This window comes from Copidosoma floridanum, unplaced genomic scaffold (genome assembly GCF_036245765.1).
Source record: "Copidosoma floridanum isolate Cflo_tuat_1 unplaced genomic scaffold, Cflo_Japanese_pri ptg000006l, whole genome shotgun sequence".
NCBI classification, from domain to species: domain Eukaryota; kingdom Metazoa; phylum Arthropoda; class Insecta; order Hymenoptera; family Encyrtidae; genus Copidosoma; species Copidosoma floridanum.
Genome location: NW_028321883.1, coordinates 4,459,535 through 4,482,012, shown reverse-complemented (window position 1 = coordinate 4,482,012; position 22,478 = coordinate 4,459,535). Strand labels below are relative to the sequence as shown.

General features: G+C 33.5%; 1 protein-coding gene across 1 annotated transcript in view; it reads left to right on the top strand.

The window, feature by feature from the left end:
* Nucleotides 1-22,478, top strand: part of LOC106641897 (neuropeptides capa receptor) — a 617,109-nt gene that overhangs the window by 371,241 nt on the left and 223,390 nt on the right. Inside the window, exon 4 of the mRNA XM_089598482.1 lies at nucleotides 13,033-13,232. Coding sequence (XP_089454608.1) covers nucleotides 13,033-13,232 — 200 coding nt within the window. The remainder of the gene's footprint in view (nucleotides 1-13,032; nucleotides 13,233-22,478) is intronic.

The window sequence follows — 22,478 nt, the reverse complement described above, 5'->3', positions numbered from 1 at the left end:
GCTGGTGGTCCACCTTGGAGTGGGCTCAAACTTCTCTTCATAATTATAATGATACAAGAACAAAAATAAAAACTTAAAACATTCCCGGACGATGTAGCAAAAATGTTACCAACTCCTTATGATAAAAAAAGTGGGTTTTAAGAAAAACGATTTATTATCCAATTCAATTGATAACGTCTTGACAGAAAGCAAGGCTAAAAGATACTGACGCTCGTTTTTAACAGTCAAAGAAAATAATAACCAAAAGAGTCATGTCGTTGCCTTGGCAACAACGTGTGCCAACGCGTGTCAATTAATTTGAAAGAAAAAGAAGAGACGCATCTCGACTGAGCGTCTGTGCACAAACCTTAATGCCTGTACACTCCGTAGCTCCCTTCATCTTATTAACTCCCTGAGTTGCTGAGAAGAGGAAAAGCACCCCCGACCAACGCCCTTATTTTAGTGCTTAACTATATATTTTTAATCCCTAGGATACCTTTCGTTAATCGTCATTTTTGGCCTATCCTGTTTCGTTTTCAAAAAATGGCGTATTTTTTAATATTTGGAAGTTACAATACATTTTAAAAACCCGTAGAATCAATATTGGCTTTTTGCATGTTCCATGCATGCAAAAATTTTTGGGTTATTTACTTTATTACAGCAATAAAATTAGCTGAGGTAAATGTCCCTATTATGACCACAAATTCCATGATACTTTTTTTTTAATTTTTTTTTTTAATTCTTAGCTTTTATGACAGAAATTTCAGTTTTTACTGGTGGGCTATAAATTTACTATTACTATTTTTATTTTAAAGTATGTTTATTTATTGTTTAGTTTTTTGTTTATGAAAAGATTGTAAGACCAAAATATACATAATTATAAAACATTGTGCTTATTGTTTCACGATTATGTTCCTATTTATAAAACTTTTTTTGATAACATACATTGAGTATAATATTGTATGACAGGAAAAGTTTCTTTACTTGTACAACACTATTATTTTCAAGCGAAATTACTTCAACATTTATTCGTTCATTAAAATTGTTTAAATTATTTTTTTAAGTTTGGTACTATTATACGGACAGTTCCAAAGACAGGTTATGTTTGACTTTGTCCCTATTTATGGAATTATCTTGAAAATTGGTTATTTATGATCAGTATAAAGAAACTATTCTTGTGGATTTATAAGAATATATAAAATATACAACTACCACAAATTTTTTTTCAAGTATATTGCATAAAAATTACATGAATTCTAATTTTCCATGCATAGGGACACGTTTCACAAATAGAGACATTTACCTTGGTCTGTATAAATATTATTGACTGCGAGCATATCTTAGATGGTGCTGCCAATGCTAAAGTTACGTACTAAATTTTTCATCATAAAATCATAGGGTTTAAAGGGAACATCTCTATTTTAATTATCTATTATACTATTTTAAGGAGGTTCGGTCGTTATTCCCAGGGGCTGAGCGGGTGTGCGAGGGCTCCCATAAGACACCGTGTTAAAGTGAGTTGTACTAACCGTGCAAGAACACGATGCCTACTGCATCATAGTTAATTCAACTGTGTTCAACTCTTCAGTGCTCAAAAGATAAACCATTAAATGTTACAACTAAACTACGGTACATACTTTAAAGCAGCTTGTTTCCAATTAAAAAAAAAAAAAAAACTCAAAAATATGTTGTTTGCATGATAAAAAATAATCTAAAAAAGTAAGAAGAGACTCAGTTTTCGTCAATAAAAGTGTGTTATGAATTTTCGAAAAACAATTATTTTTTTACTTAGCATTAGAGTTTAAAGTCTTCAGAAGGGCTGGGCCAAGTTTCAGATCATGATTTTCAGTTTAACAAATTCTAGAAGCAATTTTGTAAAGACGTCTCACTCCGTATGAAAAGACCAGCTGACAGCAGACGATGCTCAGTTCTCTCTTATACACTTAGCATAAGACCTGCTTGCAACTTTGTTTACGTTTGCACATATATTTCTTCCAATCGCCTGATAAGGTGCACATTTTTTGTTACGATAGACTTCCTTAGAAATTAAGCTATCCATTTAAACTTTTTTTTCATTATAAATAAAACTCTAGCCTTGAAATTTGTACAACAAAGGCTGAATGATTGCTCCCACGCATAACAGCAATGTTAAATCACGCAACGTCGGGAATTTTTTTTCTTGAAAACTCGGCTGATAAAAAATATTGAAAAAATTCATGTGTATTTCTAGCATGTTAAAGTACACCATTTTTTTTCAGCGAATGAATAATACTCCTCAAAAACGACCAAACCTCCTTAAAGTAGCAGCTTACAAAATTGGCAATCATTAAAAAATATTAGAATAGTTTATCAAAAAAGGTTATTTATGAGAAAACAAATCAGCAGAAAAATACAAAGTCAAGGGTTTTGAGGCTCTACGTTAACAGCACGTATTGACTATACCTATGTATAGTAAATCTAATTAGCTGACTAACCTGGCCTAGCTGGTATGAAATAAGTTTTAGTCACATATGATAGGAAGTAAAGTTGGGATGTACGGAAGTGCACTGGATGCGGGCACCGGAAGATCCGATGGGCAGGCGTTGGCACTTGGACACACCAGTCCATGGCAGCACGTGTGTGTAGTTTGTTGTTGCAGCCCGGATTGCCAACAGGTAGTTAATGCGGTCGGTCGGTGTTTGCACAACGTTATATATCTTTTTACGCACCCAAGAAAACGCACACCTATGAGATGCATCGTCCCCTCAGAATAATCATCACGATGGTAAGCAAACAAGAGTAAGAGTCATTAAGTTGTTAAGTCGAGAAAACATACGCCTACGAGATTTATCGTCGCCTCAGAATACGCGTCGCAACGATAAGCAAACAAGAACAAGAGTACTCCTCATGCCAGTCCACCGATTCGTGATCCTATATGCGCCCTGTGGTCAATTGCTATCCAAAAACTGGTAAAACAACAGACTCAAGATGTACCCGGGGCCAAATCACATGTACCTCTGCATTCATTAATGAATTCTGCAAGTTTGCAGTTACCAACAACTGACAGCATCAGTCAACCGCGTGTGGAATGACATAGTCATGGCTCAGGTATCTTACAAATCCAGCATCGATGTGCAAGGTCACTCCCCAATAAAACAATTACCCTAACGGTCTGCGCCCGAAGTTCTGAAGATCGCGTGCTATAAGAAAGTTGCATGAAAACATCATCAAAGAATCTGAGAGTGCGTGGTGTAGCTTTCCCCTTATCGCACCAAAGGCAAACGGGTAATCTTATTTTTGTATAGATTACCAAAGTCTTAACGAAATTACAAGAAAAAACGCTTATCCTATGCAACTTATGGACGATATCTTAGATAAATTGCGTCAGGCAAGGTACCAATCAAAAATCGATTTAAGCCAGGCCTACCATAAAATCTTCTTGGATGAGAATAGCAAGGAATACACAGCGTTGACTGTGCCTGGTAGAGAATTATGCCAATATGTGCGCATACCCTAAGGATTGACCAATGCCTCAGCTACATTCCATACCATCATGGATCATGGATACACGTACAGGGACGATATCATAATTATTACGAAAACGTTCAAGGATCTCTTCAAGTGCTTGAGGATTGTTTAAAGAGCATAAAAGGAGGTAAATCTTGTGACTAATTGCAGGAAAATCAGAGTTTAGATGTGGAGAGGACAAGTACCTTGGATACCAGGAATGGTCTCAGGACAGATTTTGACAAAGTCTAACTAATCTTGGAGTATCCCACACCCACTACTCTTAAACAACTCAAGAGATTTATAGGAATAATTGGATGGTATTCCAGATTTATCCCTGATATCGCCAAAAAGAAATCGCTCCTATAACGAAGCTAATGTCCAAAGACGTGAAGTGGCAATGGACTAACGACTAAAAGTCTGCCTTAAAAAACCCCAAACAAGCCCGGACTGAAGCCCCGGTTTTATCAAGGCCTGATTTTTCGCAACCGTTTATCCTACAAATGGATGCCAGCGACTATGCTGTGGCTGCCGTATCAACACAGAATCTTGAGGGTGAAGAACATCCAATATGTTATGTTAGCCGCACAATGAATCTAAAGTGAGCTATATCCCTACAGATCATAACAATGAAAGGGCGAGAAATGACATGCTTACTGACCAGGCGCAAGGCTTGGGCAGCCACGTCGAGGAGGGAACGTAATACCCGACTCGACGATCTACATCTTGAGCCTAGTAAGCCAGAGCTGTGGGGAACCAGTGTGGTCGCACACCTGGCACGGTTGGCCTTCCAACTGAGTCCAACATCGCCGAGGAGTCAGTCCACTCATGGAACGGCTCATCCAGATGGCCCTTTACGAGGTCCCAAGCCTGAGGGACCACTTATTACTAAGGGAAGTGATTCACCAGCACGGTAAAAGGAGGCAAATTTTGCCACTACTGATCCCTACCGAGACACCTGCAAGCGTTTTGCACAAGACCCCCTGAGATCCTGAGCCGGTGGGCCTGTGGGACCTTGAGACGCTGGACAAGATCTTGGGAATCGTCAGCACCCCAATCGAAAGGTCCAGGCCAAGGGGTGCCGATAAGTGGCTACAGATGGTACTCTGGCAGGTCCAACTAGGGCAAAGACGGTACGTGCTTCTCACGGCATCAGTGCCACCCTGCCCACTGCGTCGAGTAGTGCCACCATTCTTACAGCCACCCACACAAATAAAAGGAGTCCCGTGCTTTTTAGCATAATTTTTAATATCAGATGAAAGTCGTTATGTGTGGTTATAAATCTTAACATGATTTTTTACTGAAAATCGTAAAAGTTAATAAGGTTGTAAGACTTATATTTAAAAGGCGATTTTTACATTTCTTAAGTTCCATTGCTTCGTAAAAAAAGATCTAAGATGATCTTAGCAGTACTGATCTTTTAAGATCTTGCGACTGCTTGCGTGCACCATTGATCACAGAAGAAAATTATGTTAAGAAAAATTATAATTAGTTATAACACTGTACATATGGACTTAATAATTTATAATTTATGCTATCCATTACAATTCGACTATTTCCTGCTTTACTAAATCGATTCAACTGTCAGATAATACATAATTTTGTTGTTGATTACATTTCTTATCCAAATTTAGATATTGTAAAGCTGAAAATTCCAATTCATAAAACAGAATTTAAGCTTTAGTATAAAATAAAAATATACAAACTAACGTATAAAAAAGACACCTTACAAGGTCATACAATTAAAAGACGCATTAAAATCGCAACTACTGCATTACGTGAACAGAAATGTATACAGTAGGTCAGCGTCAGTTTGACGTATGACACACCAACACTACTTCATACATATCACTTAGTGAAATCTATCAGCACAACGCTGAGTGCACTATTAAAAAGAAAAGCATAAGAGCTTTCCTCTAACTTCTTAAGTAAGAACAAATAAAGTCTTTGGTCTTACCAGCTGGTTTCTTACTAACAACGATTAAATTCATAAGAACTAAGTTCTTTATCACGGGTTACGATGAGATATATGCTCCCCGTGTGTTTCCTGTGTATAAAGACGGTTGAGAACAAGGACCCATCAGCCAGACAGTGTAAAAAAAAGCATGCACTTTTAGAGGTGGGGGGGGTTTAGAATATCAGTGGCAAAATAGAGAGAGAGGGAGAGAGAGCCAGCCAGCCAGCAGGGACCCGTTAGCCAGAAAGCGTAAAGAAAAAGCTTGTACTCCCATTTTCTCTAGAAAAAAAAAAAACTTCAAGAGAATTTGATTACAAATCAAACGTAAAAACAGTTTTTGCAAACCAATGTTGTTTACATAAATGGAAGCACTTTTTTGGTCAACATGCATATACACGACTCTCACACCCATCGAAGCTTAGGCGTCACAATCACATAAAATTAATAAAATATACGCAGAGAGCAAGCTTGTACCCGCATACCAAGCAAACCACAAAAAAGTGTTTAAGGAGACTGAATGTGTGTATGTGTGTTGTCATCCTCACTTTGCTGCGTTAAAATTCTTACGTAATGCACATATATTTCTGCGCACTCGCTGGTTGAGAAATGAGCCTGTGTGCATGTGTATAGAATGTAGTAATTAGTATTAATACTACATACACTAGTTAAAATAATTATTTATAATAAAGTACATTATCAAATAGCAGATCGATGAAGATATCTAGTATTGATTGAACGGGTTCTTATAATATGGTATAACCTCCGATTATTTCAAAAAATGCCATATCTTTAAAAGGAAGCAAGATAGAGCACAAATAACAAGTTTGACAAATTTTTTTAAAGAAAAAAAATTGTGGCCCACAAAAAGAGAAATGTTGAGTTACGTAAAGACATAACCTCAAATTTTAGTATTTTAAATATCTCTCTATAAAATCAAGGTTGAAAATTTTCGGAAAAATCATAGAATATTTGCAAAATTAGTACAGATATGTAGGATATAATTCTCGTTTGTTGCCCAAAAATATTGAACTAACATGTATTTACTAACCTTGTATTTTACAGTATGCGTGTAATTCCTACATACATACGAAAACTTTTTTTTAACTGGGAGGCTCCGAGTTCCAGCACCAAATTCAACACCCCTAAATACTAACGTAATATTTCTGTTGGTTAAAATTGCAAGCCTCTTTTAAATCATTAGTTTAAATTAGATAGCTTGAGCCTTTCAAAAAGTTTAAATCCTCAGCAACTACTCTAACGGTAATTCAACAATTGGCTAATAATATTTTTTTAAGTTTATCAATATTTTCGTTTATTGTTTACGTACTTGGACGTGCGACACGCTCTTTATAGTTTACATCCTATTGGCCAAAGAAAATTTTGTACCATCGATAAATGTTACTTTTTCCCTGGTAGCTTCATTCTATACAATACATGTTTGACCTTGACAGCATAAGTAGGGAACATAAGGACCTGATAATGCCATTTGGGAAGCGAAAATTTGATACACATAAGCACACACCCATACACACACATAAATATCTCATTATATAGTTGTTGGACCAGATTCAGTTTACCTTTTCCTTAAATCCATTTGTCCTCGCCCGAAAAATTTTTATTTGTTCTTTTGGTCCCCTCTTTCCAAACAGGGAAAAATCTCCTATTACTTCTCCCATACCAATCCAAAAGAATGTTCTGCTGATCTTGGAGTATCAGCGAAGAAAACTAACGCCAAATATTTTTCAAGTTTCTGCAAGATAAATAAAGTACCATTTTTCCATATGAAAAAAAAGAAAGATATTGTAGACTATGGACACTGATGAGAGGTGCGAAAGAGCGACATACGCTGATCAAACTATTGGCAATTTCTCTTTATCTCACAACCAATACCAGAGAAAGTAACTCTTTTCCTCGAATTTTCCTTCTTTTCAAGTAAATAAGAACTTAATAATGTCACTACACTCATTATTATAAACAGCCTTACTATTATTAAAGTTGTCATTCTGCTATTAATATTATCATTAATTACACTTTTAAGTTTAAAGCTAAATAGTTCTTTCATTACTATTTACGATTATAATTATCATTATAGTTATTATTGTTACTGTTCATATATTTGTTAGTTTATAGGAGAATAGTAATCTCACTACAATTTACCATTACCATAATTGTCATCATTTGCACAGTAATTTATAAACTACTAGGCCTATCATCATAATCTATCCCACCTGAAAAAAAATGTCGGAATTCTATGTAAAATTACTTCTGTAATACTTTCAGGAAAGCCATATGGCATTACACATGGTTTTACATATGGCATTACATGAAGGGTTTTAGCTTGATGATGCCATATGTAATCCCATATGGAAAAACACATGGAATTACTAATTGGAAAAAGAAAAAATTTCTATCATCTAGAAATAACTGCAAAATACCATAATAAGTTATTTGCAGTTAACAATTTGTCCTACCATCGGGATTTTAACTCCAAAATAAGGGGGTTCAGCTGATTTTACTTCTATATAAAAAAATTTAATTTTTCAATTTTTTTTTCTTAATTTCTGAAATATAACTTGAATCCCCTTGTTTTGGAGTTATAATCCTGATGATAACACTAATTGTTCACAGTAAATGACGCATTACAGTATTCTGCAGTTATTTCTAGATGACAAAATTTTTTTCCTTCTTCCAATTTGTAATTCTATGTATTTTTTCAAATGGAATTACATATGGCATTACCAAGCTAAAACCCTTGTGTAATGTCATACGTAAAACCATATGTAATGCCACATGGCTTTACTGAAGGTATTACAGAAGTAATCACACATGGAATTCCGTCTTTATTTTTCAGGTGGGATGAATGTAAGTTAAACTGTTATACCTCATCACAAGATCGTTTAACAAACATAAATCAATTACAAATACAAAGATTAATCATTTTTTAGCTTCGTTTTTTGAAATTTCTTACTTGTGTTTAAGATTCAAGTGAATTTTAGTCGCATTTATTCATGTAGCTATAAACTTTTGAGTTTTTATTGCTGACAGCTACATTTTTACATTTACATCTCTACTTCAATTATATCATCGGAAAATACTACAATGCAAAATGCAAAAAAGAATTTGTCCAACGTTAAAAGCAACGTTCTATTTACTTTACACACATGATAACTGTTTTTAATACTCATGCATACATTTTTTTCTACACTGCTTTTCAGAATAGTTTTGTATAAGTTTGCCTAGAGCATGTAGAGCTAAAGCAACTAACTGTACACATTTTTTATAATATGCAAGGAGGTTGAACACTCAACGGCCTTTCATATTAAGCAATACTTAAAAGTTTGTAGAATATTCTGTAAATTAATAGTAATTCTTTGCTTTGTCTTCCACCGTTTCTGATTTATTGCTAAAGGTAACATTTACTGTTAAAATACCAAACAGTTTTAACCAAATAACTGTAAGTCACTTTCTTACATTGCTTCGTTTGGGAAATATTTTTTTTTTGTCTTCGTTAGAGATCGCTATTACCTAAGAACTGGTGTCGACTTCCATTGTTACAATAATAGTACTTACTCGAATTAAAAAAAAAAAACTTGTTCAGCCTTAATTTAAAACATTTCCTCCTCACATATAGTTTTACTTTTTAATATTCCAAAAAACTCTTTCGTAAATAATTTTTGCTTTCTGTATAAGCCATTTCACGTCAAATCGCACAATCAGTGTGCGAAATCACTTTTTATCGTTAGATCATAGTATCAGCATTCGTACCATATCTTAGGTTCGAAAACAATGCATCATTCATCATGAATGTTTTATTATAAAATATTAAAATTTTCACGTTATAATAAATAATTTTTATCAACTGAAACTTTGATACATTACACTATTATATGTTTAAATATTTTTCTATACCTTTGCAGTTTTCTTGGAAATAGAAGATTTTTTAATTTTTCGATTGGAAATTTTCAAAAAAGATGCAGATTAAGGATGTTTGATAAAGCTTGAATGTGCTTTTATCAAGACAAATAAATGCATGATAGCAGAGAATTTCAGGTATCATAATACTCTTATAGACCCTTTCTTTCAATTTCAAAGCAGCTTTTTTGTAAAATTCTTTATTACTGACAAATATCTCGGTTTCTTTTTGTAAAATCCATACAAACAATAAATTTACCGACTTCAAGATTTTTTTTTTTATAAAAAAGGAGATTGTTGTTCAACCCAAAAGGTGTGCGTTTTAAATTTCTTTAATTTTTCGGCAAATATATTAACTAATTTATGTGTACGTAATAACTGTTATGCTACATTACTTCAAATATGTTATTGTAACTAGAGAAACACTCTAATAGGTACTCATGTAAATTACTAGTGTTGAGAAAATCTAAACGATCTCTTAAAAAAGCACTTTGCTTCTTATTTGTCGCAAACAATCGAATTTACGTAGCTTCAACAGTTGGCAAAGGATAATTAAAATTTTTTTGTCAGAGCATTCTTACTAGCAGCATCACATTCTCATGCTGACCGCATATAGATACATTGTAAGTACCACTGAAATCGGCTTGAACATACTGTGAAGGTCTTCATTGCGTGAATTTTGTAAATTTAGTTTTAACTACTCGATTATTTTCTTGAAACATTATAAATTTCTCTTTAATTTTCAAGGACCAATCTTTTCTTGACATACTTACAGTCACCATTTTTCAGCTTTTCAGAGACAAAGTCCTTCATGCCAGGCATAACACGACTTATATGATCAAAATTTTGGACTAAAGAAACGGTATTATCCGAAATAACTTTATTTTTCTTTACAGGTTCTAGACGTAATCACTTTTCAGCAAACATTTTTTTCTACAATCAAACTTTATGATAAGAGCAATCTAACACTCTTTCTAATTCTCTCATTGATCAAAATTGTGGAGCTAGAGTAGAAAGTAAAACTATTTGACTACTTGACTTTAATTCTGAAATTTTTTACATTTTATTAAGAATTGCGATGCTTACTGTATGATCGTCCGATTAATTATGACGCCCCTCTTAATTAAGGACGCCCTTTTGAAGCTATAACATGTTTTACATTTTTTTGGGGTTATGATGACTTTTTTTCGTAATTTTATCGATTTTATCTAAAGCTGAGGTTATTATACGTAGGAAATGATTACTTCGATTTACCTTACTCGTAAATTTAATACTGTAATCAAACGATTAAAAGTGGTCCTACACGGCACCTGGGCGATTCAACGTGAAATGCCTTATATTAACGCCAGTGCCACAATCACTTTTATCTTTTGCTGTCCATGCTAAATTATGACATTTACGTTGAGAATTTGTATTATTTTTATGGGCATTAGCAAATTTATCAACAGCATCAAAACCAAATTTCGTTTGGCACACTCTTTTCAGATGACCTTATTTTAAAAAAAAATTACAACTCAAATGATTCACCCGAAAATTATGCATGCTAAACAATCGCAACACTGACAGACTATTTTTAATCTTTGCTGATTAGTTACATTTCTACAGTTACTTGCCGTTGTACCTTTCTGTTCTTTGTTGTTTTGGCGCTCTCTTTACCATACCGTAGTGCGCTTTAAGTTGATTGAATTTTCTATGCTGAGATAATTTGATGTTCTTGCTGCATTTTAAACGGCCGTTTCTTTTATCATCGCTAGTTTAACCACTAAATCAAATGTTAATTTATCTTGGCTCAACAATTGCATCTTGTTTTTTTTCATCAGCTTGTTCACAAGCAATTCTATCTTTAAACGTCTCTTCTAATTTCTTGAAGTTATAGTTTAAAGCAAGATCTTTTAGTCGTTTTACAAATTCTGCTACAGACTCATTTAGAGCTTTTTTTCAATTGCTTCAATTAGTGCTCATAAGTCTTTTATTATTATTAATGTTGTACAACTGATTTGAGTTATAAGTTGTGCAACTTTAGTTTTGGTAACAGTTACTTATTCTAAATTTATCTAAAGTTACTTATCCTTGGTTGTATTGTGTACAATATAATATGTATTGTGTTCAATGAAATAGGTGTGCATCCATTTGCTATAATTCTCTTAAGTTTCTTTTTTTGAAATGAATTTTCAATTCTCTTTCATGTTTCTTTCTGTTTTCGAAAAAAAACTAAACAAGTTACACACACATACATACGTGCATGTGTACACTGTATACGGGCACACTGCTCACAGTAACACACTACGAAGCGGCAATAGGAGTATACATAACATCACATGCTGACTATACATATGTAGTTGAATCCGAAGACGAACGATGATACTCGAGTTCCAGCGGGTTGCAGTATATATATAGAGCGCGTGGTGGCTCAGTCGGCTAGGTCGTGGATCGGCACGCGGGAGATCGTGGTTCGATTCCCAGCCAGTGTGACTTTTTGGGGAAGTACCTCTGTGACTTTTCCCATGTGCTTTTTCACCACGCAATTTTCCTCGAGGAGGGTTTAGGCGACCTCCTCGCAGCAAAATGGTCTAATTTCCCCCTACCTCCCTCCAAGTAATGGGAGACCTCCCATCCCTTTCCTTGTCTTTTTCCCAAGTACTAAGAGCCCATAGCAGTGCCCTTATTAAAGAAGTCAGACGTAGAGCACTATAATATAAAAATATATATATATATTTATGTACGTACTTACGTTTCTACCATTCCGGTCCCCAACTTAGGTGCGCCTGAAGAAGTTCTTACTTCAAAAGAATCTGAGCGTGGCTGCTTACGCACGCCTAGTTGCAGACGCGTAAAGAAAGAAAGAGAATGTAGGAGCAGGAGAGAGCGAGAGAGGTAGCGGCAATACGCGTGCACCCATATGCCCCTCTTTCGTTTTTCCTGCCACGCTATTTCTCCTTAAGCATTGTTCTGACGTACTGACTTATGGACGTAGGTTTAACGAAATATGTCGCTAACCAAGTGTGCACAGTAAAACTCTCATTGAAAAAATAAAAAACTTACCCTGATGAAAAAAAAGCCTTAAGTTTAAATAATAAGCAATAATAATATAATAAACTTAACATTATATAAAGCTGCAATAAAATATAATTGAAAAGTTAAACCAGAATAATCAAAACGTAATAAGATAAAAATTGGATAAAAGAATCCTCATATACGTATAGGTTCAGAAAGTGACCATAAGTTGGTTTTTTTGCTAATTATTTGAGTAGTTTAAAACCTGGTTATAATCCACTATACGCTTGTTGTTATGCCACTAGACGTATTTTATGAGAATGTAAATAACTTTTGTTGACTGCGGCCATTTTAACTATTTTTCTTCATAAAATTTAAACAAAAAATTGATAACTATGAGAGCAGAACCACAGAAGCACATAGCTAATAAAACGTATTTTGACATGGATTGAGGGTTCCAAAATATTTATTTTTAATGAAATGGAGGATTTATTTTTAATGGATGGAAATAAAAATACTCTATGATTGTAAAACATAAACAGTTTATTGATATTTGTAAGTATTGGCTATGATTTACTGACTGATAATATCAATAATCATTAAAGTTTACTTTATTTTTGATATAATAGTCAATAAATTTGAGGTCACAGATAATTAAAACTTTTTTTCATCTATTAATAATACACCTTTTATATCTTATCTAGGTCTTCAGATGTTTCCGTTTTAACAATCATGATGTTTACAATAGAAAGATATTTTGCAATATGTCACCCTTTCAACTTCAATATGCTGAAAAACTTACATGGTAGGATATGTCTTATTCTTATTTCATGGATTATAGCTTCCTTATGTGCATTACCGTTCGGATTGTATACAACTATAAGCTATGTGGAGTTTCCTCCTGGTATGTACAATTTTTTGACTACTTTGTAAACAAGGACTAATAAGGTCTTTAAACTATTACTACATTAAAATTGAGTTCTTACAAATAATAATAGGTAAGAAAAAGATTTAGGTCCTGGAGCATTTTGAATTTTCCGCTTTTGCGACGTTGCCATTGCATTTTTGTCAAACTATTATTTAATTTTTTTATTCATAAGCTAATCAGACGATTGCCACGAAACTTCGTGTAAATATAGTTAATAACATTATCTGTGACATATAAAAAAATTGGAGACACTCATCGCTCCAATTTTTTTAAAACTGAGTTTTCATAAATTTCCCATAAGCGACCGTGTTAAAATGACTGAACCTTGAAATTCAATATCTTGGAAACGAGAAACAAAAACCTCTTGAAATTTTAACAGCTTCATTGTCACAACACTAAGAACGTCTGGTTAAAATTTCAAAAAGATTCATCACAGGGTTCTATCTCTACCGAACGTCCTTAACCTACTCATCCAAACAGATCAATAAACAATTTAAAATAACGTCTAAACTTAGAAATAACTTTGAGAAGATGTAATTGAGCTACTCGATAAAAACAATGTCGTTTACCACATACCATGTGCGAATTGCAACTGTTATTATGTCGGTCAAACATCGAGAGCTGTAAAATTAAGAATGGCAGAACATAAAAGAGACATAGAGAGAAAAAGACACATCTGTACTATCACAACATAGCATTGAATTTACACTTAACTTTAATTTTGATAAAATAAAAATTTTAGACACAGAATAAAATTACAAAAAGCACCTATTTCTAAGATGTTTAATATTCATTATTTCAATAATAATAATAATAATAATAATAATAATAATAATAATAATAATAATAATAATAATAATAATAATGATAATAATGATAATAATAATAATAATAATAATAATAATGATAATAATAATCATAGTAATAATGATAGACAGTAATAATAATAATAAGATACAGAAAAATTGAAAAATATAAGTCTCTCGTTAAGTCAATTAAGAAAAGAGACTAACTTGATGTATATGATTGGAGGAGCCCTTTCATTTATAGTATAAGGAAAACATGATCTGCTTACGTGCGTCTTACAAGGAACTGCTTGCGATTCTTATTTGATTGTATTATAAGCGTATACTATGTTATTTGTGTATGTGCAGGGTGTAAAAGCAACTAAATTTAAAACCGTCACTACATTACGATTTTACATCCCTTTCGTAAGAGTCATAGGTTCATACACTTCACTTAATTTGCGTTTATTGTATTTACCAAAATTTGTATTATGAAGAATTTTTATTACTCATAGATTTTTGCACCTGATGAGGGTCGGGACATTGTCCAAACTGCCGAAATGTCGTTTTGTTTTTAATAAATACAAAATTTGACAGTATCACCATTGGACAATATTTTCAATTATTAACCAACTGTTATTAGACGTCTTATTTTATTATTTAACATCAATTACCAATTCAACCACATATTTCTAACGTCCTGGGCACAATTTCATCATACCTTTAAACGCAATTCCACCGTAGTTTTCTAATGAACGAGACACAACTTTACCATTCTATAGTAATACTTTGTAATGCAACTCGAAAAACTCGTTTCATGAATTCATATTTGATATTTAACTATTTAAATATATCTTACGACTGCTTTTTACAATTCACTACTACTGCTCTTAGGTATTAATATCCTGAAAGAGGTACCTTACAACGTTATTAAGACATTAATTGAGTAGTTTTTTTTAGCAGTTATCTTTTTTGTTCATGAATTTACTGTGAATATTATTTTTTGAATTTGTTATAAGGCTTTTCAGACGAATGAAAATGAAACTAAAATAGTACAAAATTATACATTTTAAAGAATACTGATGATAGACCAAAGTGTCAGTTTTATTATTAGTAACAATCTTTAACTCATTTTCTGGACACTATTTTTTTTCTTAAAGTTTCTTTTTTTTCTTGAAAATGGAAAAAAAAGTTGGCAGCTCAAGTGTAATGCAGCTAAGAATTTACTTCTTAATCCGAAAATTACCAAAGTTAAAGAGTTTCAGTTCTTTCACGCACCCTAAATAATGCAAAACAGGAAAGAAAAAAAAAACAGCTTTTTTTGAATATTTAATCCATGGAAAAAGTTTAAGGAAAATTAAAAATTAATTAGGCAAAAAGGTGTTATAATTATTAAAGAACGTCATGTATAATTAAACTGCGTAAGCACATTGACTATAAAAGTAGAAGTTGATTCTAATTTATTTTTCTCAAATGACTCAAATAAGCAGCCAAACCAGAGTGCCTTAGTACTTAAATTTATCATATTAAGAAACACATTATGCGAGAAATTGTTGCTATTATCACTGAGCACCACAGTCGTCTGTGTTATGAGTGTAAAATGTCCTGCTCCCCGTGTTATGAGTGTAAAGTGTCCCCTCTCCCTGTTGGGTAGCCCCCCACCCTTTTTACTTATCTCTTTTCAGTGGTGAGTACCCAAAATAGTAGACTTAGTGAGCCTGGAAGTATGACACTATAATATAAAAAAGCTGTGCATGCAAATTAAGCTTTTTTACATAAATCTGAATAAGCTTGCATGGTGGGCCATGATGAGACTAGTGCACATTTCTTAGCTTACCTCATTTCCCAGTGATTCCGTTAATACTAGTTCGGTAATAAGCGGATCTCTTGGATAGGATATGATAGAAGTTATTCTTTAGGTAAGAAGTTGTTACCTGGGTTAATCTTCTAGATAGTAGGTTTCAATAAAGATTTGAACGAAGTGACTGATTACCATATTTAGTTAAATATTGGCAGGAATAACCGTCACCCGCAACCATGAACCGTAGATCTAGTGAGAGAGAGTACAAATCTGATTGTAGTACTATGGATATCCTAATATCCAATCACATCTCCGATCATTATATAAATAATACATAAGTATTAGGCATCGCATACCTTAATTTGAACTTATAATATAAATTGTTTTATTAGAATTATGCAATAATTATACGGACATATCGATTCATATAAACGTACATATATGTACCGTTTTGCAACACATACACTTAAATTGTGACATTGTGGGGACAGTCAAAATAAATCAAATACTATCCTAATAAGACTCGCACCATAATTGAAATTAGAAGCAGTTATTCAAAAAAATCACTTAATTATATTTATCATCCTATATCATATAGTTATTTTGGTGGATTTGGTGATAAGCTCCCAAACATTGCAGAGTTGTAGTTTTAGTAGTCTTTAACAACCACACTTAATTGCAGCAAGATTGGATCGATAGTTTTTGCAAACAGCTGCTTAATGCAAAAAAAGGTACTTTGGATAAGGGCCTAAAAAACGTTGTTTACAACGTTAGATGCAATTTTTTAACGAATCATATTCTTGAATACTTACTCTACAATTAACAAACAATTTCAGCTCTTAGTGTTTATGCAAACGAGAGTTATTAATTTTTTGATATTGGCTCAAAAAACGAGGTCTTCTGAATTTTTTCGGGCAACCATTAAACCAATTGGGATCGACCAGCACTTATATAGTTCGTCTTTTTGCCACGCATATGCCTATATTTTTTATTTTTTACTTTAAGGCTTATTGTTTATTTCCGATGCTAAAAACCGTGTTTTGCCTTTTTTGCCATTTTTTTAAGCCTTAGTGGAAAATATTTTCTGTTTGATTTTATTACAATCGATTGGCATTGTTTGATTCTGTACAACATATTTTTCTTAAGCTAGTCTGAATTTCCATTGCCGAAAACCTAATTTTTTTCTCGGTCTTTTCCGACGGCATCAGTATTTAGGATGTCAAAAATCACTTGTGTCATTTTTAAAACAAGTAATTGGTTACTTGCTTACTTACTATTACTTATTGGTTACTTACTTAACTAGTGATGTTTGGACTTCCAGGGACTTCCTTTCCAAAAGAAAAGCCTGGCCAGCTTATCATTGTTGGTTATAAAAACGTTGGTACAGTAAATTAAATGGTTTATTGAAGAATATCTTACCATTAAATTCGATAATAGCTAAGGTATGCTTCAGACAATCACTGCGTCCTATAAATAGAACCCAGTAAAATGTATGACTAAGCCGTTTAGGGGATTTTTGCAAGGGACCCGCACGAAAGACTCGCATAATTGGAAAAAAGTACGGTAATTACGAAAACAAAACTCTAAAAGGTAGAGATCAGGGACATAAGATATGTTAAAGCATGGGTATTTATGGAATCTTAATACAAATACTAATACTAGTTAGAAAAAGGGAAATGTGACTAAGTCAGAACCTAATTAAAAAGAGATAAACTAATCAAATTCTCGAATGGAGCTATAAGTAGTTTTTTTTTTTTTTTTTTTTTTTTATATCGGGTTACCGCGACAGCCTATTGGCCCAGTCGCCGGGGCCACCCACTCACTACCTATGAGTGGGGGTGTATTGCCACACCCATTAAATCTTCTCTTTAATTGATACCATACAAATCATACCATGGGCACAGTGGAAGTATCTCCGGTGTAACACACCTTGTCAGTTAAGCTGACACTCTCTGCACCGGAAGAAAGTGCATCGGGTCAACTCACCACTGTGTAGCCTGGGTCCGAAGCATCGGATCCAGGCTAATTAGCATCCCCAGAGAAGCCCCATGTTTCAGGGGCCACTCCTCGCCGGTAAGGCCGGCGATCCCTGCCTGGCATCGGGCCCGCTAATCCCTACCTATTAGGCCCTAACACTGTTTCGCATTCACCCAGGCCCGAAAACCTGTGGAGCAAGGAAAAAACCCTGGAATTACTCTGGAGAAAAATTCCACGGTAAAACCCGCCCCGAAACAGCAGGGGTTACATAGGAACTTTTTCCGGTGAAAACAGTTTTTGAAAAAATCTGCACTCACCGGGAATCGAACCCACGACCATCGAACAGCGTTGTATCAGTCGCAAGCACGCTTACCACTGAGTCAATGCCGCTCCCTACCTATGAGTACTTATTTTAATAAAATTAGAAAGAAGGAGTCGAGTATGAATAAAAGCGTATGTATAGATATATTTGCAAGATCAAACTAATAGAAGCAGCGTTGCTGCATATTTCCACTGCTTTCACCTCTCTAAACATTCACCATGCTAACTGTAATAAACGTCCTTGAGTAAAAACATCACGTTGGTCCTGAATGAAAGTTTGTGAAAGATCAAAACGAAATAAAAACCAACTAATGTATTAATGGAAACTTGTATTAATAAACCGTTAATAAAAAAACGATGAAAAAAAATTACACAGGCTATTAATGCTATAACCATATTCCTTTGATTATTTTGCCACTGAACCTAAATTTCTAGCCCATTTCACCCGTAGATGCAGGGATTTTCCATAACCTGAAAAAACACCTCATAATTCACCAAAACCATTAAATAACATTTCAGATCACCACAACAAAAAGTTTCTAATCTAAGGGTCTAATAATGTTAACTATACGTTTTTGTTGTAGCTAAGTTTGAATTCAAGGTCTTAATAGCTTCATCTAGTCTGCATTCATGCATATCACCTCAAAAATCTGCAGTATAGGCTACAAAAAACGTTGAAAAATGTTTGCTCTGATCAGATGAGACAAGTAGGTTTACTGTGTGTTTTTGGAGTCACTACATTCAGATCTGAGGTGTTAATAGCTCCACCTGGTCTGTATTTATCCATAAACTTAATAAACATACTTTTATAGGCTTCTGTGTGTAAGCTTAACAAAAATTTTGCTTTGGTCTGAGAAAAAAATACGTATACTGTATGTTTTCAGTATTGCTGGATCCCTTGCCCCCACAATCCCTTAATCATGTAACTCCTTAATTCTACAACCCCAAAACTCCATAACCTTAAAACCCTAGTTATTGGGAAGACTTTATGCAAGAAATAAAAAAATTGTATGAATCCTTTAATAAGCAGGAATAATTTACTTTTCTTCACAGCTTTACACTGATAAAAAAGAAAAGCTTTATGACAATCTGCTTTTTCGAACTCTGTTATCCTTGAATGATCTATGAAGTAAATTACGGTTAAGTTTCTTAGCATTGTCTGTACTTTCTCTTTTTAACGTCCAACAGTATTTAGCCATCATATTCACACTCCAGACACCCTGATAATATATTTTCATCTCCTTCATATCTTGATGAAAACGTTCCCCTTCCTCTTCGCAGTACTCCCCTAGATTTTATACAAAGTCAACAAGATGTGAGCCATGAAAGTATATTTTGTAACTCATCAAGCAGCCTAGTGTGTAGTAGTTTTTCAGGAGATCATCCACTGATTCTCCATAATTTTTACTGTGGTTTCCTCAAAAGTTCTTAATCATGTTTTTAAAGCTCAGCTATGCAGTTCCTTCTTTCTTATTCATAGAATCAACGAACGATTTATCTCTTAACAACTTACAAATTTGAGGCCCATCAAAGATTTTTTCTTTAATTTTTGCACTAGATAAAGCTGGAAATTATTTGACCAAATAAGGAAAACATTGCACTTCCTTGTCCAATGCTTCAACAAATTCTTTCTTCAACCCGAGTTTAATGTGCAAAGGAGAAAGTAAAATCTTTGATGGCTTAACTAATGGTTTAAAAATGAAGTTGTGAGACCCAGTTTTCATTAAATCCCGAGCTGGACAATCTTTTTTGGTTTAATGATTAGCACGATCCCAACTGTCTCACAAGCATAGTAAGCATGGAAACTTCGTTAAACCAGATTGCTATCCCAGAATAATTGTGAGGGTCTTAAGATCACCACAAATCTGCCAATTGTGTTCAGTATATTTAATCTTCTCTAAAACTATTTTGTTATTTTCACATTTTTCTTTGAATATTACTGAATGGGCGATAGGTACACGAGCATATAAATTTGTATAATGTAAAAATACTGCTTTCATGCTTTGTTTCGAGAAATCCATGAACAATCACTAGTCATTGGCTTTGTATATGTATATTTTTTTTCATTTCATTCATTAGACCATAAACATTATTACAGTACACCAAGTCTTCTTCCCTGCTGAAGTACTTCTGGAATGCTTCTTTTCTGTTACGATAAAATGTCACTTTTTTTTCTCTGGATCGCATATTCCCTTCTTTCAGTCTCGAAATTTATGATTCTTCACCATCTTTCAGCAATCCAAGCTCTCTGATTAAATCACTTAGATCGTGTTGATTAAATAGTTTTAGCGTAGTATCCGTCATCCTTGGTGAATATTCTTCTTTGTCATGATCTTCTGTTTCACAAGTTTTTGCTTTACTTCCCTTTCCATACATCACATTAACTTCATCTATTTAAGCTACTCTATCTACTCTATCTTCTTCTTTTAGTTTATCTATGTTGACCCCAACTGACTTTATTGATATTTTTTAAACTATTCCGATATTTTCGTGCTACATTTTTAAATTATTTTAGAAAATTGCGATAGACGCTCAATATCGTTGTGAATTGTATAAGACCTTACAAATCCTCTTTTCAAAAGGGATGATGTAAGACGGTCTTTTGAAATTCTTTACAATCTCTGGAAACATATTTTTATAAATTGCAACCCAAGTGGTAAACGTTTAAATTAATAAAAATCTAGTACTTCTGGACCAATTTCTCTGATTTTTGTTGTTATGAAATATACGTCATTAGGTTATGTTATTATGAAAATGGTGAAAATATTCGAAAATTCTTATATGTCTTTTATTTCAAATCCTACGAAAGATTAGGAGTACCATTTGTGAGTATAAACTACGTTTTTAGATTATTTTTAGCTCTACTTAAAATAATTGTGCGTTTTATTCTCTTTGTAACAGTTTTAAGCACCTGATGATAACAATAATTTATCAAAAAAATTTATTAACTATACGATAGGTAAGTATCTGTGGTGTGAAGTACTTACACCGTCTCGTAGATTAATATTCAAATCGTAAGGTAGAAGAAACAATTAATGCTGTACTGAGTACTGATGTACTCAATTTGACATTACGTTGCCTGGGAACAGTAAGAATCAACTGTCAAAAAAGTTACAGTTGGGTAGATGATCCTTTCTAGTCGATCCGTACATAATCCTATTTATATACATTGTTGATTCTGGCTTATACCAAATGTCGGATATGTGCCTACAAGTATTAAACAAGCATGGCTATCTAGTATGCTAATCATTCGTTGTTTGCGTTTTATTCAAATAAGAATGTTACGGTTAAGTCCCTTGTTAAGTGTTTGGAGATATCAAGTGATAAATTTAAGAGTATTCCGGTTTTTTTATCTAATCCAAGGTCTAACTGCTTTTTTTTATATAGATTTTTCAGGAAAAATAGCAGCTTTCGTCAGTGGTATGCGTTTTTCCAGGTCTATGCCAGGTCTCAAGGACGTTTGTGGTACAATACTCAATACTTAACAGATCTCTGTGACTACCCTGGATGGAAATGTACGGGCAAAGAAATAGTAAACGATATTCTCCTACGGTGGTTGCAGTGAACTTTTACAGTAAAAGATAACATCTGAAGTACAAAATACAAAATTTAAAAAAATACTTGGATAGTTAAATATAAATTATACTATTAGCTTATTTTCTTTAGTGCAAAATGACATTAAAAAAGCTTAATTGCTTTCACTATTTTTTTCTTTCACAATATTAGAATTCTTACAACAACAGCAGATCAAGAAAAAAATCAAGCAGCAAAGAAGAAAGTAAACTAAAAAATCACAGATAAAGATATTTACTTAATAAGTATTGAGATTAATAATTTAAACAGACTTTATTTAAACAACATGTCTATCCTTACTTCAAAGTTTGCCTCACAGCTAACGCAACAATAAGACCATTTCGCAAACACTGAGCCCGAAAAAATCTTGTTTTGAACATTCTGAAATATGCATATCTCATTCTCATTATTTCAACAAATTTCTTGCACCTATTTTTCGGTAAAGCTGTAAAATAGGATTAAAGAGACAAAACTACATAAAAAAACAAGAAGCTCACTGACGATGGTAATTATGTTTTAGTATTTAAAAATTTGAGTACACGAATCTGGAGCAAATAGTAGCGTAGTCACCAAAGCTACGCTTCTTTCTCACGCTCTACGCTTATCTCGTAACACTACTGGATAGTAATTATATTTTTAGCTACAGAAACTTAATAACCAAGATAAAAAACACCATTGGATTAGAGCACAACTATAGAATTATTAAATATCTTAAGTATTTTATTAAAACTTATATCAATGTTACACTACACGCTTATGTGGCTT